Raw genomic sequence first — 12,267 nt, 5'->3', positions numbered from 1 at the left:
ATCCGAAAGCTTCCTCGAGGCCAACTTTTGATGTCCACTAAGATCAATGGAGCAGTCGATTCCTGCCACCTCCTCATCGCACTCACTGTGGAGTTCCGCATGCAGCATCATCGCATAAGAAGTACAACGAGTCATGGCTGCAGATATGTGACAAAATGGACTGCATTGTCTTCCCCACCCTTCTTTCTCTCTTCTTCCTTTCTCCTGTTCACCCCTTCCGTCAGAATGGCACCATCAGAATCGACCGATCCGCACTTCTAGAGTTCAAGAAAGGCATAGTTGTCGATCCAGAGAACGCTCTTGGCAGCTGGAGCGAGAAGACTAATGTTTGCGGGTGGAGTGGCGTGGTTTGTGGCATGAATCCTGCACGAGTGGTCAATATTGATCTCAAAGGCAAATCTTTGGCAGGAGCAGTCTCACCATTCCTGTCCAATCTTTCTCGCCTTACCCTGCTTGAACTGTCGGAGAACTCGCTCCAAGGATCCATTCCTGCTGAGCTTGGATCTTTATCTAATCTTCAGCTGCTCGGTTTAAGAGGCAACAACATACGAGGCACCGTCCCTGAGAGCTTCGGCATGCTTGCGAAGCTTCGCTATGTCGACCTCGGCAGCAACCAGCTACATGGCGACCTCCCTGTTGCTCTCCTGTACAATTGCTCACGGTTGAGCTACGTCGACCTTTCCACTAATCTGTTCACTGGTTTCATCCCTCCACAGCTGGGAAACCACCTTCCTCGTCTGCAGAACCTCCTGCTCTACTCAAACCAGCTCATGGGTGGCATCCCTCGCTCTCTATCTAACTCCACAGCTCTGGCGGAGATCGATGTCGAGAACAATTCCTTGGGTGGCATATTACCCTCGGAGACTTTGGTGAAGCTGTCTTCTCTGATGATACTTCACCTCTCCTACAACAATTTCTCCGGTGACGGTCAGAATTCCAATCTCCTTCCCTTCTTCAATGCCATTGCGAATCTGACTCATCTGGAGGAGCTTGAGCTGGCGGGGAACAACCTGGGAGGTGAATTGCCTTCAACTATTGGCCATCTGAGTGCTAATCTCTCGGAGATCGATCTCCGAGACAATCTCATTCAGGGGATTATCCCATCAGAGATATCTAACCTTTCCGAATTGACTTGGCTGGATCTGTCGATCAATCTCTTGCATGGAAACATTCCCTTGGAATTGTTTCTTCTGCCCAATCTACAAAGGCTTTGGTTGTCTGGCAACTCCCTCTCCGGAGAGATCCCAACTCCTCCTAATGATCCAAGTCAGATAGGGCTGTTAGACTTATCGGGAAACAAGCTTTCAGGCTCCATTCCAATAGCCTTAGCAGATCTAACTCAACTGAGGAGACTCATCCTTAGTGAAAACTTGCTGTCGGGATCGATACCTTCCAGCCTGGGAAGCACGAAACTGGAACTCTTAGACCTGTCCTATAACAGACTCACAGGGACTATACCAGCTGACGTTGCAGGCTTGAGCTCCATGGCCATATATTTCAATCTGTCACACAACCTATTACAGGGGGAGCTTCCCACGGAGCTGAGCAAAATGGACAAGGTTAGGGAAATCGATCTGTCGTCGAACGAACTCAGTGGCTTCATTCCTCCAAGCCTGGGAAGCTGCGAAGTAGTCGAGCTGGTGAATCTTTCTCGCAATCATCTTCAAGGACCAATCCCGAACTCAATGGGCAGCCTACTGAACATACAGTCGCTGGACCTGTCCTTTAATGGCCTCTCAGGGGAGATTCCAGCTTCTCTTCAGCACTGCAGCAGCCTCAGGCTACTCGACATCTCCTTCAACAACTTCACTGGGCCGCTGCCGCAAGCCGGCGTCTTCAACTCCTTGGCACCGCAATGGATCGAAGGGAATCATTTGTGCGGTTCGCTGCCTGGAATTCCCAGCTGCCATCGCAAGAACAGACGCTCGATCCATTCGCACAAGGCCCTCGTACTGCTCGTCAGCATCGTGGCTGTATCAGCTTTCCTGGTAACAGTCATGTGTGCCACAGGTTACATGGTCGTCAGAAAACTGATGAGCAGAAGAGAGGACGGGGATTCAGCAGGGAATCTTTCTCTGAACCTTTCATCAAATTTCCCAAGAATAACTTACAAAGATCTCGCTGAGGCCACCGCGGGGTTCGAGACAAGCCGATTGATAGGCTCGGGTAGCTTCGGACATGTCTACAAAGGAGTGCTCGGTGATGGTAGCTTAGTTGCAATCAAAGTTCTGCAGCTGCAATCTGGGAACTCCACCAGAAGCTTCAAGAGGGAATGCCAGGTCCTCAAGAACATTAGGCACAGGAACCTGATGAGGATCATAACAGCTTGTAGTCTTCCAGATTTCAAAGCCCTGGTGCTTCCCTTCATGGCCAATGGCAGCCTGGAGAGCCATCTCTACCCGGAAACAGAGAAACCAGACTCCCCGCAGCTGAGCTTACTGGAGCGTGTGAACATCTGCAGCGACATTGCTGAGGGCTTAGCTTATCTGCACCACCATTCACCGGTAAAGGTCATCCACTGTGATCTGAAGCCCAGCAACATCCTCCTCAACGACGACATGACCGCCCTGGTATCCGATTTCGGCATTGCGAGGCTGGTCATGACAGTGGGAGAAGGAAACACGGCATACGCATCGACGTCCAACTCGACGGCCAATATTCTCTGTGGATCGATCGGATATGTCGCTCCAGGTGCCGCTTCCCATTGCTTTCAAGTGTTGGTACGTATCTAAGACACTAAATCTTCAAGATGTAATCTTTCGTTCGTCGTCTTGCTTCTGAGCTCGAACAGAGTACGGATACGGCGGGAGCACGTCGACGAAGGGAGATGTCTACAGCTTCGGGATTCTGGTGCTGGAGACGGTCACCGGGAAGAGGCCTACCGACGGCATGTTCGGCAGCGAGGACGGTCTGAGCTTGCAGCGGTGGGTAAAGAGGCATTACCGCAGTCGACCGGAGGACGTCATCGACTCGGGTCTGATGAGGGAGGCGTGCGACCAGAGGCTGGAGGTGAGGAACGTGTGGGAGGTGGCGATCATGGAGCTGCTGGAACTGGGCCTCGTCTGCTCCCACGAGAGCCCCGCCGGGCGGCCGACCATGCTCGACGCCGCCGACGACTTAGACAGGCTGAAACGGTACCTTGGAGGCGACACGACCGTGACGTTCACGTCGTCCCGTGGGATAATAGCGTCGTCCAGCATCGAGATGTCCTCCTCCAGCATCACAGCGGATGACTGGTAGCATCTCAGTGCTGCTACTGCTGCTCTGCATCTTCTTCTACTTTGTCCTTCTTGGCATTTCAAGTAGAACAAGAAAGCAACCAAACGTGGAGAAGTTTATAGCTTTGCTTGTCAATTGAGCTTTATCAGTTAAAATTGAGAGAAAATTGCATCGTTTCTTATTTATTCTCTTGCTTTTCCTAACATTGAGTCATATAAAGCGAGAATGGACTCAGTGAATGATAATTATATAAGAAAAAATCCTGAAAATTTCCTATTATTTTTTTTATTATATTGACATAATGTAACAACTCCTAATTTAATTAGGCATCGAAAATGAGAAAAAAATAATTTAAATATTAGAGTTATGTGTATATATATATATATATTAGATATCTTGGTATGAGATCTTTTTTCATCATATAATTATTTTTTTATTAATATTAACAACAAAAGTATATAAAAATATTATGCACACTAATTGTTCTTTTCATCATATTTGTTGAATCTCGAATTTTGATGATAAAACTAATTGATAAGTATTTAAGGTTTAATCTGCGTTTTGAATGACGCAGGATGCTTCGATCAGGGAGAGACGATTAAAGTAGGAAGAATCATGTTGGGCCGGAGAAAAATATGTCAAAAAATTAGTTGTCGTGCTAGAGGATCGGTCGACATATCGATAGAATGCTTCGGGCCATAGATTCGGGCATCGGGCCAAAAAGAGCAGAGATTGCGCCAAGGATATCAGAGTTACAGAAGTCAACTAATCGATTGGGCAATAGGCCACAAGAGAGGACGATGCGCCGAAGAATCGGACAAAGCGTCGATGGACCAATGACATACCGGATAATATGATTCATGCTTAGTAATAATTATCTAGATCGAAGTGTGTTTTACGTATGCAGGAATAACCGCGATAGCAAGGCATAAAGCAAAATGAAGTCCCGAAGTTGAGAACGAGATTTTGTTGGGCGTTCGAGAGTTCGTCGAAAGTTCTGCAGGAACCAATCGAGAAGTCCAGGAGCTTGCCAAAGAAGTTCGTCAGAACTCGCTAAGAAGATCATCGTGAAGTCCAGGAGCTTACCGAGAGTCCACTAGAACATTGCCGAGAGATCATCAGAAGTTCGTCGGAAGATCGTCAGAAGCTCGTCGGAAGAAACTAGACTTACAAACTTGTTTAGCTTAGTAAATGTCTTAAAATTTATAGTTAACACATAATTGGGATTGAAATTGAGCCAACACAATTAGGGGTCAGTTGGGCCCATGTAAGGACTGTGTTGAGCCCAATGAAAGGCCCAAACAGTGACCCAATAGGTGGTACCGTCATGGCATAGTCTTCGAGACTATGTCAGGCGATGGTTTCACCGATCTGGGCGTCCTAGTGCAGTGTTAATGTCAGACTGACATTGGCGGTGGTACCGCCCGTACCTAGGAGACCCGGGATGAGATGTTTTTAGGCTCCAAGTTTGAATCAACTTGAAGCCTATAAATACCCCTCTCATCTCTGGTTAAGAGACACAAGAATTGAGAGTAAAAATAGAAAGAAATGCTATTGCAGTCTTATATGAACTCCTCTCAAAAGTTCTAAGTGTTAGAATTGTTTGAGAGAGGAGTAAGTGGGGGTGTAAGGGTTATCTCCTTAACCCGGTAAAAGGAGAATCGAGTTATAAAAGATAATTGGTCTTCGTCTATAGAAGGAAGACCAATAGTGGATGTCGGTAGCCTTGACGGAAGAGGAATCGGTGGAGTGGATATAGATCATGACGACTGAACCACTATAAAAATATGGTTTGCTTTTTCTTTTGTATAATTTACTTTAACTGCAAACCACTTTGTTTACTTTCTTTACATCCACTATGCTCTTCTAAGATAAAAAATAAAATAAAATAATCAATGTGTTCTAAAGTATCCATTATTAAATCTTGAATTTTGATGAAATCAATTTATGAAGTTATGATTTAATGAGCATTTGAGTGGATTTAATGAGCATTTGAGTGGCGTGAGACTAACTTCAATTATAGAAAGATAAATCGATTGAAGTAGGAGAATCAAATATGGTCGGAGAGTATCATATCAAAAAATTAGATATCGGACTAGAGGATTGATTGACATACTAGAAAATGGATCTCGTGCCATGAGTTCAGGCACCGAGCTAGAAGGATCAAACATTATGCCAAGAAGATCGTATATTGTAGGAGGTTAATATGCCGATGGATCGGACAATATACCGAATGAGAGGACAATGCATCAAAGTTTCGGACGAAGCACTAAATGAACAAATGACATGTCGGACACTATATGATTCATGTTTGTAATCGTTTGTATCTTGATCGAAGTAGTTTATAAGTCTAATTGAGTTAGTTTTCAATGTAACCATGTCAACTTAATTAGGGGATTATTGGGCTTGAATTGAGTCTAATGAAAGGTCAATTTAATAACCTAAAGTTGGTTCAAGTGGTGAAATCGCCTATGAGCTAGAAAGTATCGAGTGTACATTTCCGAAAAACTCGACGATGGTACTACTAGTGTTATAGGCAGTGGTATTGCCCAAACTGACGATGGTATCACTTATACTAATGATAGTACCGTCAGTACATAATCTTCTAGATTGTCAGACAGTAGTACCACCCAGACTGGTGGTGGTACTTTTAGTGCTCAATGCTACAGGTGATGGTATTGCCCAACACTAGCGATAGTACTGTTAGTATCCCAAAAATCTAGGGATAGGATTTTTTGGCTCCATTTTTTAAATAATTTGAGGCTTATAAATATATCACTCAATCTGGCTTAATGCAGCAAGAAAAGAGCACGAAAAACTTATAATTCTAAGTGTGTAAATTCTATTGAAAGTCTTAAGTTTCTTCCTCCACTAACTTCTAAGTCATTCTAAGGGAGGTGTGATGATCACTTGTAAAAGAGAGTTGTAAATGTTCTCTCTTAAACTTGTGAAAAGAAAAAAAAATTGTAATAAGATTGGATGATCTTCGCTCATTGAAAGAATATCACTAATGAAATCCGATAACCTCGACGGCCGAGAAATTAGGAGTAGACGTATGTCGTGATAACTGAACCACCATAAATATGGTGTGCATTTCCTTTGTGCTTTTGATTCTTATTGTTTACTTATTTAGTTACTCACTATTTTTATTCATTCCAAGTTAAACATATTTCCTATAGGAGTTTGATCGAATGAATTTTCATATCATTTTAACTTTTCAAAAATATTAATTTGCCCTCCTCCCCTCCTTATAATCCTAATATCCATGATATCCACCTAATAACAAAAAGAAAAAAGGAAATATTTGACATAGTCCAAAATATGTCATAAGCATAAAAAAACATATCATTGTATCTAATATATCCATCTATAACACAAGCAATAAAACATCTAACATATGTTAATACTATAAATAATCCCCCAACACAATCGAGAAATCAAATGCTTAAAAAAATAAGACAGGTTGAATTAATTTCAAATCGATGATCAAAATTAATCTTATTATATGTGTATATACTATATTTAATTTTAAATGGTATATATTACTTATTTTCGAAAAATATTATATGTGGTATTTTTATTAAAAAATAACCTCAGATATATTTATAAAAATATTCTTTAAATGATTTTTTGGGAGATTAATTATTTATGAAAAAGAGAGTCGATGGGAGCCCAAACATTAATGGATTGGATTCGTACTACTCGGACATTTTGATGAGCTCATTGATGCGAATATATACACACATCCAGCATGAATCTACCCTTGCGTATGCTTTGGTCCTGTGTTTCGCACCACTCCGCCTTTATTGTTCGGGCTCAGCCGTGTGATCTCGCACAGGATTCACGGAATTCCGCTTACCACAACACAGTGATCTCGTGCTAAGGGCCCCACCCGTCAACCGTGTCAGGACGGTAGACCCTGAATGGTGCTTCTGCCTAGACGGCTGAGCCAACGTCTTCCTCCGTGCCCCACCGGGCCCCAGACAATGAGTGGGCAAAAGGTCTCGAACCCGTTGGAAGTTTGCGGAGTCGTGCGATCCTTCGCCTACCCGCATCTCCTCGCAATCCATCTCGCCTTCGAGTTCGAGGAGGAGACGGCGACTGCCTCTGATGCCATCAATAGACCGATGGTTCGGTAGATCAATAGGTAGATAAGATAACGAAGACGATAGGCTTCCGCTTCCCTTCTTCCTCCCCGCTCCGCCGTCCCTACTTCGTATTCCTTCCGCCGCTTCCCCCATGGCGGAGCTCCGAGAGCGGCTCCTCCCCCGGAAGCCCTCCACCTCCACCTCCGCCGTGGCTGTCGCGGCGGCCCGCGAGTCCACCACCGGCCGCCGCCCCCTCTTCCAGGGCGTCGACTTCTCCGGGCTCAAGAAGCGGGGGCAGAGCCTCCGCTCCTGGATCCGCGTCGACGCCGCCACGGCCGCGTCGCAAGTCATCGAGGTGGACAAGTTCACCATGATGCGGCGGTGCGACCTCCCCGCGCGCGACCTCCGCCTCCTCGATCCCCTTTTCGTCTACCCCTCCACCATCCTCGGCCGGGAGCGGGCGATCGTCGTCAACCTCGAGCAGATCCGGTGCATCATCACCGCCGACGAGGTGCTTCTCCTCAACTCCCTCGACAGCTACGTCCTGCAATATGTGATCGAGCTGCAGCGCCGCCTCGCGGCCGGCTCGGGGGACGTGCTCGCTGGTGGTGAGCCGTCGCCCGATGACCTGCCGTTCGAATTCCGTGCCCTCGAGGTCGCCCTCGAGGCCGCCTGCACTTTCCTCGACGCACAGGTGCGATCTGTTCTTTCTCCTCGTCTATTCTCGCGATCTCTTCTAGTCTGATTTGGATTCAATTCCAGGTCTTTTACGCAATAATATGGTGTTAATTCCTGAAACTTCAATTTAATTTCTTGCTTTCATTGTTTCACCATTTATACATAGTGGTGTGAGTGATATGAAACTAACTACTGTTGGAAACTGATGTCAAAATTAGGATCTTGAGTATGTTTTAGTTGATTATCCGTGGATAAATAGAGAAAAATCTAACGTTTATGTTTAGATTGAAATGGAATTGGATGTAGAATTGATGCCATTTGAGTAAAGATTTTGGCTATCTTTGATATGACATTAAATTGGTGTTAGACAATGGCCTCTCCAATAACCATTGCAGGCAATTGTATAAGCAATTAAAGGGTTTGGTGGATGATGGATTAAGTAAATGATGGCATCAATGCAAGACCTAAAAATAGATATACTTGCTGATAAGCAAATTAATTCAATGGCAAGTAGCAATACACAGTTCTTCACAACATTAATGCTGGAGAAAGGATTTGATCATTTTGGTAATAAGCCATCACATGGTTATATTGAGTAAGAAAAGATATGGCTAATCTCACAGACTTAAATGCTGGAGGTTCTCACTGATCTACTTTTTTTTTTCCTACCTGCTGCTTATGATTCTGAGTAAAAGCATTTATTACCAATAAGCTACAAATAATAAAACTGCACCTTTATCTGAAAATGCAAGAGTTGATTATCTCAAGCAATCTTGTAAGCAAATATAACCTTGAGATGGGTTCGGTAATCAACTTTTGACATTCCTTTAAGACATGATTAAAAAATTTAACTTGCTTTTTTGTTGATTGACTACTTTTATATGACTATCCCCATGCTATGAGGACGTAGAAGATTTTCACTCATATTTGGTGTATGGTGAATTCTTCTTGTCGAGCTACTTATTTGTCCTATATTGGTGCAACTCTTTCCTGCCAAGGATTCTGTCGTATAGTTGGTTGTTCCTGATCATACAGTACTTGTGAAGGCTCAAAGTTTCCTCAAATGAACTTGTACTTAATGAATGTGATTTGATTGGTGGTGCATATATGAGTACTTCTGGAATTAGCTATAGAAAACTCAAAGTTCTCTACATGATTTTTTAGGCTGCAGAACTAGAAATTGAAGCGTACCCCTTATTGGATGAGTTGACATCGAAGATCAGTACTTCTAACTTGGAACGTGTCCGTCGCTTAAAAAGCAGGCTTCTTGCTTTGACTCGGAGAGTTCAAAAGGTATGCCAACACGTTATTTGCTGCTTAACAAATTTATCATTGTTTTCAGACTTGCTAATTATATGCCAAGCTTTTGTAGGTCAGAGATGAAATAGAGCAGTTGATGGATGATGATGGTGATATGGCTGAAATGTATCTAACAGACAAAAAAAGGCGGATGGAAGCATCATTTTGTGGTGATCAATCTTTCCATGGGTTCAATTCTGCTGGTGGAGTATCAGTTTCTGCTCCAGTTTCACCTGTTTCTTCACCACCTGAATCTAAAAGGCTCGAGAAGGCTTTAAGTCTTGCCAGGAGCAGACATGACAGTATGAAAAGTTCCAGCAGCACTACATCGAACATAGAAGAGTTGGAAATGCTGTTGGAAGCTTACTTTGTGGTCATTGATAGCACCCTGAACAAGCTAACTTCGGTAAGCACTGCAATATTTTCATAACTATCCTGTTATCATATATTTGAAAATCTGAACAGTTGGTCTGTTGCACTTTTTTTTTTTGCAGTTGAAGGAGTATATTGATGACACAGAGGATTTCATTAACATTCAGCTGGTATTTTTTGCTCTTGCTTTCCTGATGTTTTTTAAATCAAGGTTATTAATTGCTTGTATCCATTTGTAAAAGACATTTATATCGAAATTGTTGCTAGAGTGTTCTATAATTATTATATTAACAAAGAGTACGAGCTTGTAAGTGTTAATGGGCATGAGTACTGATCCATTATCATCGAATACGAGGAAATGAAAAAGAAGAAGCTTATTTCCAAACTGAAATCACTTATTATCATATGGTGTACAATTTAGAGCAGACTTGGTGAACAATTACATCCATATTCTTTAACTTGTATTTTAAAATCCTGACTGACGAAAAACATGATGACATGGATCTAATAATTTCTTTGCTACCTAACCTGCTTATACTGTAATGGAATGGTTTAATGGTACATTTATATTTGAATAATATTATGTCTTCACCAGTTCATGTAAGAACTTTTGCTATCTAATGATGGATGTATGTTGAATGGTCTACATTGTTGATAGAGTCTTTGACTTGCTTGACAAGGATGCCAGCTGTGATGACTGAAATGCAGCAAAATCTCCAGTGCAGTTTATGTTCACATATAGGTTGTCGCTATACCAAGCTAGGTAGCCTTATGGAACAGGAATTTAAATCCGCTGGAAACATCTTGCACTTTTAGCGGCATAGTAACTTGACAAGTTCAACTTTCCCTAATTTCGGAGCATATAAAACAGCAACTGCTGTTTTGTTATAGGACATCAAACCATTTGACTCCAACAGAAATTTTTTTGTTTATTCTGCTGATCAAAATTTATTTATTTCTCCAAAATTTCTTTACTTCAGTTTGCACTCGAGTGGTGAAGGATATTCCCATCTCCTTGAAAGAAGTATCAGTATATGTATCGTGTTTGAAAAATTACACTCTTAGCCACTATGGAAGTGGCTTTGTATTAGACATAAGACAAGATAAGAACAATGGTAGTTTATAATTGAACGGTCAGATATGGTTTTTGAATGAGTGCCTCAAGCTTAAACTTTGCTACTCAGATATGGTAGACACTATTCTACACTGCGCTCAGTTGGAATAAGGCTCTTTGTCTAGTTTTTGTTAAAGCCTTTGCTTTGCTAGCCAAGCAAACTGCCATCTGAGAGGTTGCAGGTAGGTTTGTACTTTGTAGATCTCTAGTGAAAATGGTAACCTCAAATTTTTTTATGAGGACTAGTACTATATCTTAAGGTTAAATGAAGTTGAGTTATATTGCTAGACTTTTGCCGGACACTGCTTGCATTTTCATAGAATTATCATGTATCTTGCATTGTTCTTTCCATCTGATAATTGTAAGTAGCATTGTAGTGATACTATGGTCGATACTCTTCTGTTTGTATCATGTTTTTTTTGCTTTGGAAAATTGTACAATAAATTACATACTGAGTCGTGAAGGATTGAACCATCAGGCCATCTATCGGGTTTTGTTTTCTTTACTATCACTAACGGCACTAGTTTGTTATCAAACTGTATCATTCATGAAATGGACATCAATTTTATAACTTCAAGTGATCCTAAATCCATTAGTATTTGACATATAAATTTTTCCGCTGCACTTACACTGCTTCAGCATCAAGAATACATATCGCAGTATTTTATGCAAAAAAAAGGCCATCAGTTCTGTTCCTCATATGCATTTGTTGTTTTGAATAATTGATTTAGCAAAATCCTTACACGAGTCATATTGCTCTTCCGTTTGACATGGATTACTTCTTCTTTCAGGATGATGTCCGGAATCAGTTGATCCAGTTTGAGTTGCTACTAACTACTGCAACATTTGTCGTCGCCATATTTGGGGTTGTTGCAGGGATCTTTGGCATGAACTTTGAGATCGCCTTATTTGATGTACCATCCGCATTCCAGTGGGTACTTGTGATTACTGGAGTATGTGGCCTAGTTATTTTTTGTTTGTTCCTGTGGTATTTCAAGTACAGAAGATTAATGCCCTTGTAAGTAGTCATTCAGAGTATATCTGACATGCCAAAAGGCTCTTCATCTTCATCCTGCTGCAGTATTGTAATACAAAATTCTGTAAGAGCCCATTATTTTGTTGGCTTACAGTTCATATGAAATTCTAGCATATTGCTAGAAGCAAAAGCTTCAGAATAATATTTTATTATGTTAACAAAGGATAGTTTTATTTGATGGCAATTTCTGTTGCATTATTCTCTCACAACAGTGTGTTTCAGATGGGCCATATGGTGTGTATGAAAAATTATCAATGATGCAATCCTTACAATGTTGAGATCAGCCACCTTTGCTCATCAGCCAGATGTGGTATCCTTTCCTCATCCTCTCAACATAAGTTAACCAGACTTGTTGGTTCTTAGCCTATCTATCTAAGTCAGCTAAACACAAACCTGACCTCTCTTACATACAATCGAAAGGGAACTCAGCATCGCAGGCTGATGAAGGGAATTCAACATCT

At 42.1% G+C, this 12,267-nt stretch overlaps 2 protein-coding genes across 2 annotated transcripts; both read left to right on the top strand.

Annotated features, from left to right (window-relative positions):
* Position 1: 1 nt before the first annotated feature.
* LOC135593034 (putative leucine-rich repeat receptor-like serine/threonine-protein kinase At2g24130) lies at positions 2 to 3,404 on the top strand. Its single transcript, XM_065082834.1, has 2 exons — positions 2 to 2,691; positions 2,792 to 3,404. Exons 1-2 carry the CDS (start codon positions 156 to 158, stop codon positions 3,238 to 3,240), a joined length of 2,985 nt encoding a protein of 994 aa, XP_064938906.1. The 5' UTR covers positions 2 to 155; the 3' UTR covers positions 3,241 to 3,404.
* Positions 3,405 to 7,250: 3,846 nt separating this feature from the next.
* On the top strand, positions 7,251 to 12,004 carry LOC135593033 (magnesium transporter MRS2-1-like). The gene is made up of 5 exons (XM_065082833.1): positions 7,251 to 8,001; positions 9,150 to 9,278; positions 9,358 to 9,690; positions 9,779 to 9,826; positions 11,562 to 12,004. The coding sequence occupies exons 1-5, from the start codon at positions 7,459 to 7,461 to the stop codon at positions 11,790 to 11,792; spliced, it is 1,284 nt and encodes a 427-aa protein (XP_064938905.1). The 5' UTR covers positions 7,251 to 7,458; the 3' UTR covers positions 11,793 to 12,004.
* Positions 12,005 to 12,267: the final 263 nt, after the last annotated feature.

The sequence above is a fragment of the Musa acuminata genome, chromosome BXJ1-9 (assembly GCF_036884655.1).
Source record: "Musa acuminata AAA Group cultivar baxijiao chromosome BXJ1-9, Cavendish_Baxijiao_AAA, whole genome shotgun sequence".
NCBI classification, from domain to species: domain Eukaryota; kingdom Viridiplantae; phylum Streptophyta; class Magnoliopsida; order Zingiberales; family Musaceae; genus Musa; species Musa acuminata.
Note: the sequence above shows the minus strand (reverse complement) of the source record. Positions and strands in the feature narration are given on the sequence as shown.

What these genes read in the sequence shown, in the direction of transcription:
- LOC135593034 (XM_065082834.1), top strand. Translation starts at nt 156, where the DNA reads ATGGACTGCATTGTCTTCCCCACCCTTCTTTCTCTCTTCTTCCTTTCT. An exon ending in GATCGGATATGTCGCTCCAG is followed by an intron (nt 2,692 to 2,791) that starts GTGCCGCTTCCC and finishes GAGCTCGAACAG; the next exon opens with AGTACGGATACGGCGGGAGC.
- LOC135593033 (XM_065082833.1), top strand. Translation starts at nt 7,459, where the DNA reads ATGGCGGAGCTCCGAGAGCGGCTCCTCCCCCGGAAGCCCTCCACCTCC. An exon ending in TGACTCGGAGAGTTCAAAAG is followed by an intron (nt 9,279 to 9,357) that starts GTATGCCAACAC and finishes AAGCTTTTGTAG; the next exon opens with GTCAGAGATGAAATAGAGCA. An exon ending in CCCTGAACAAGCTAACTTCG is followed by an intron (nt 9,691 to 9,778) that starts GTAAGCACTGCA and finishes TTTTTTTTGCAG; the next exon opens with TTGAAGGAGTATATTGATGA.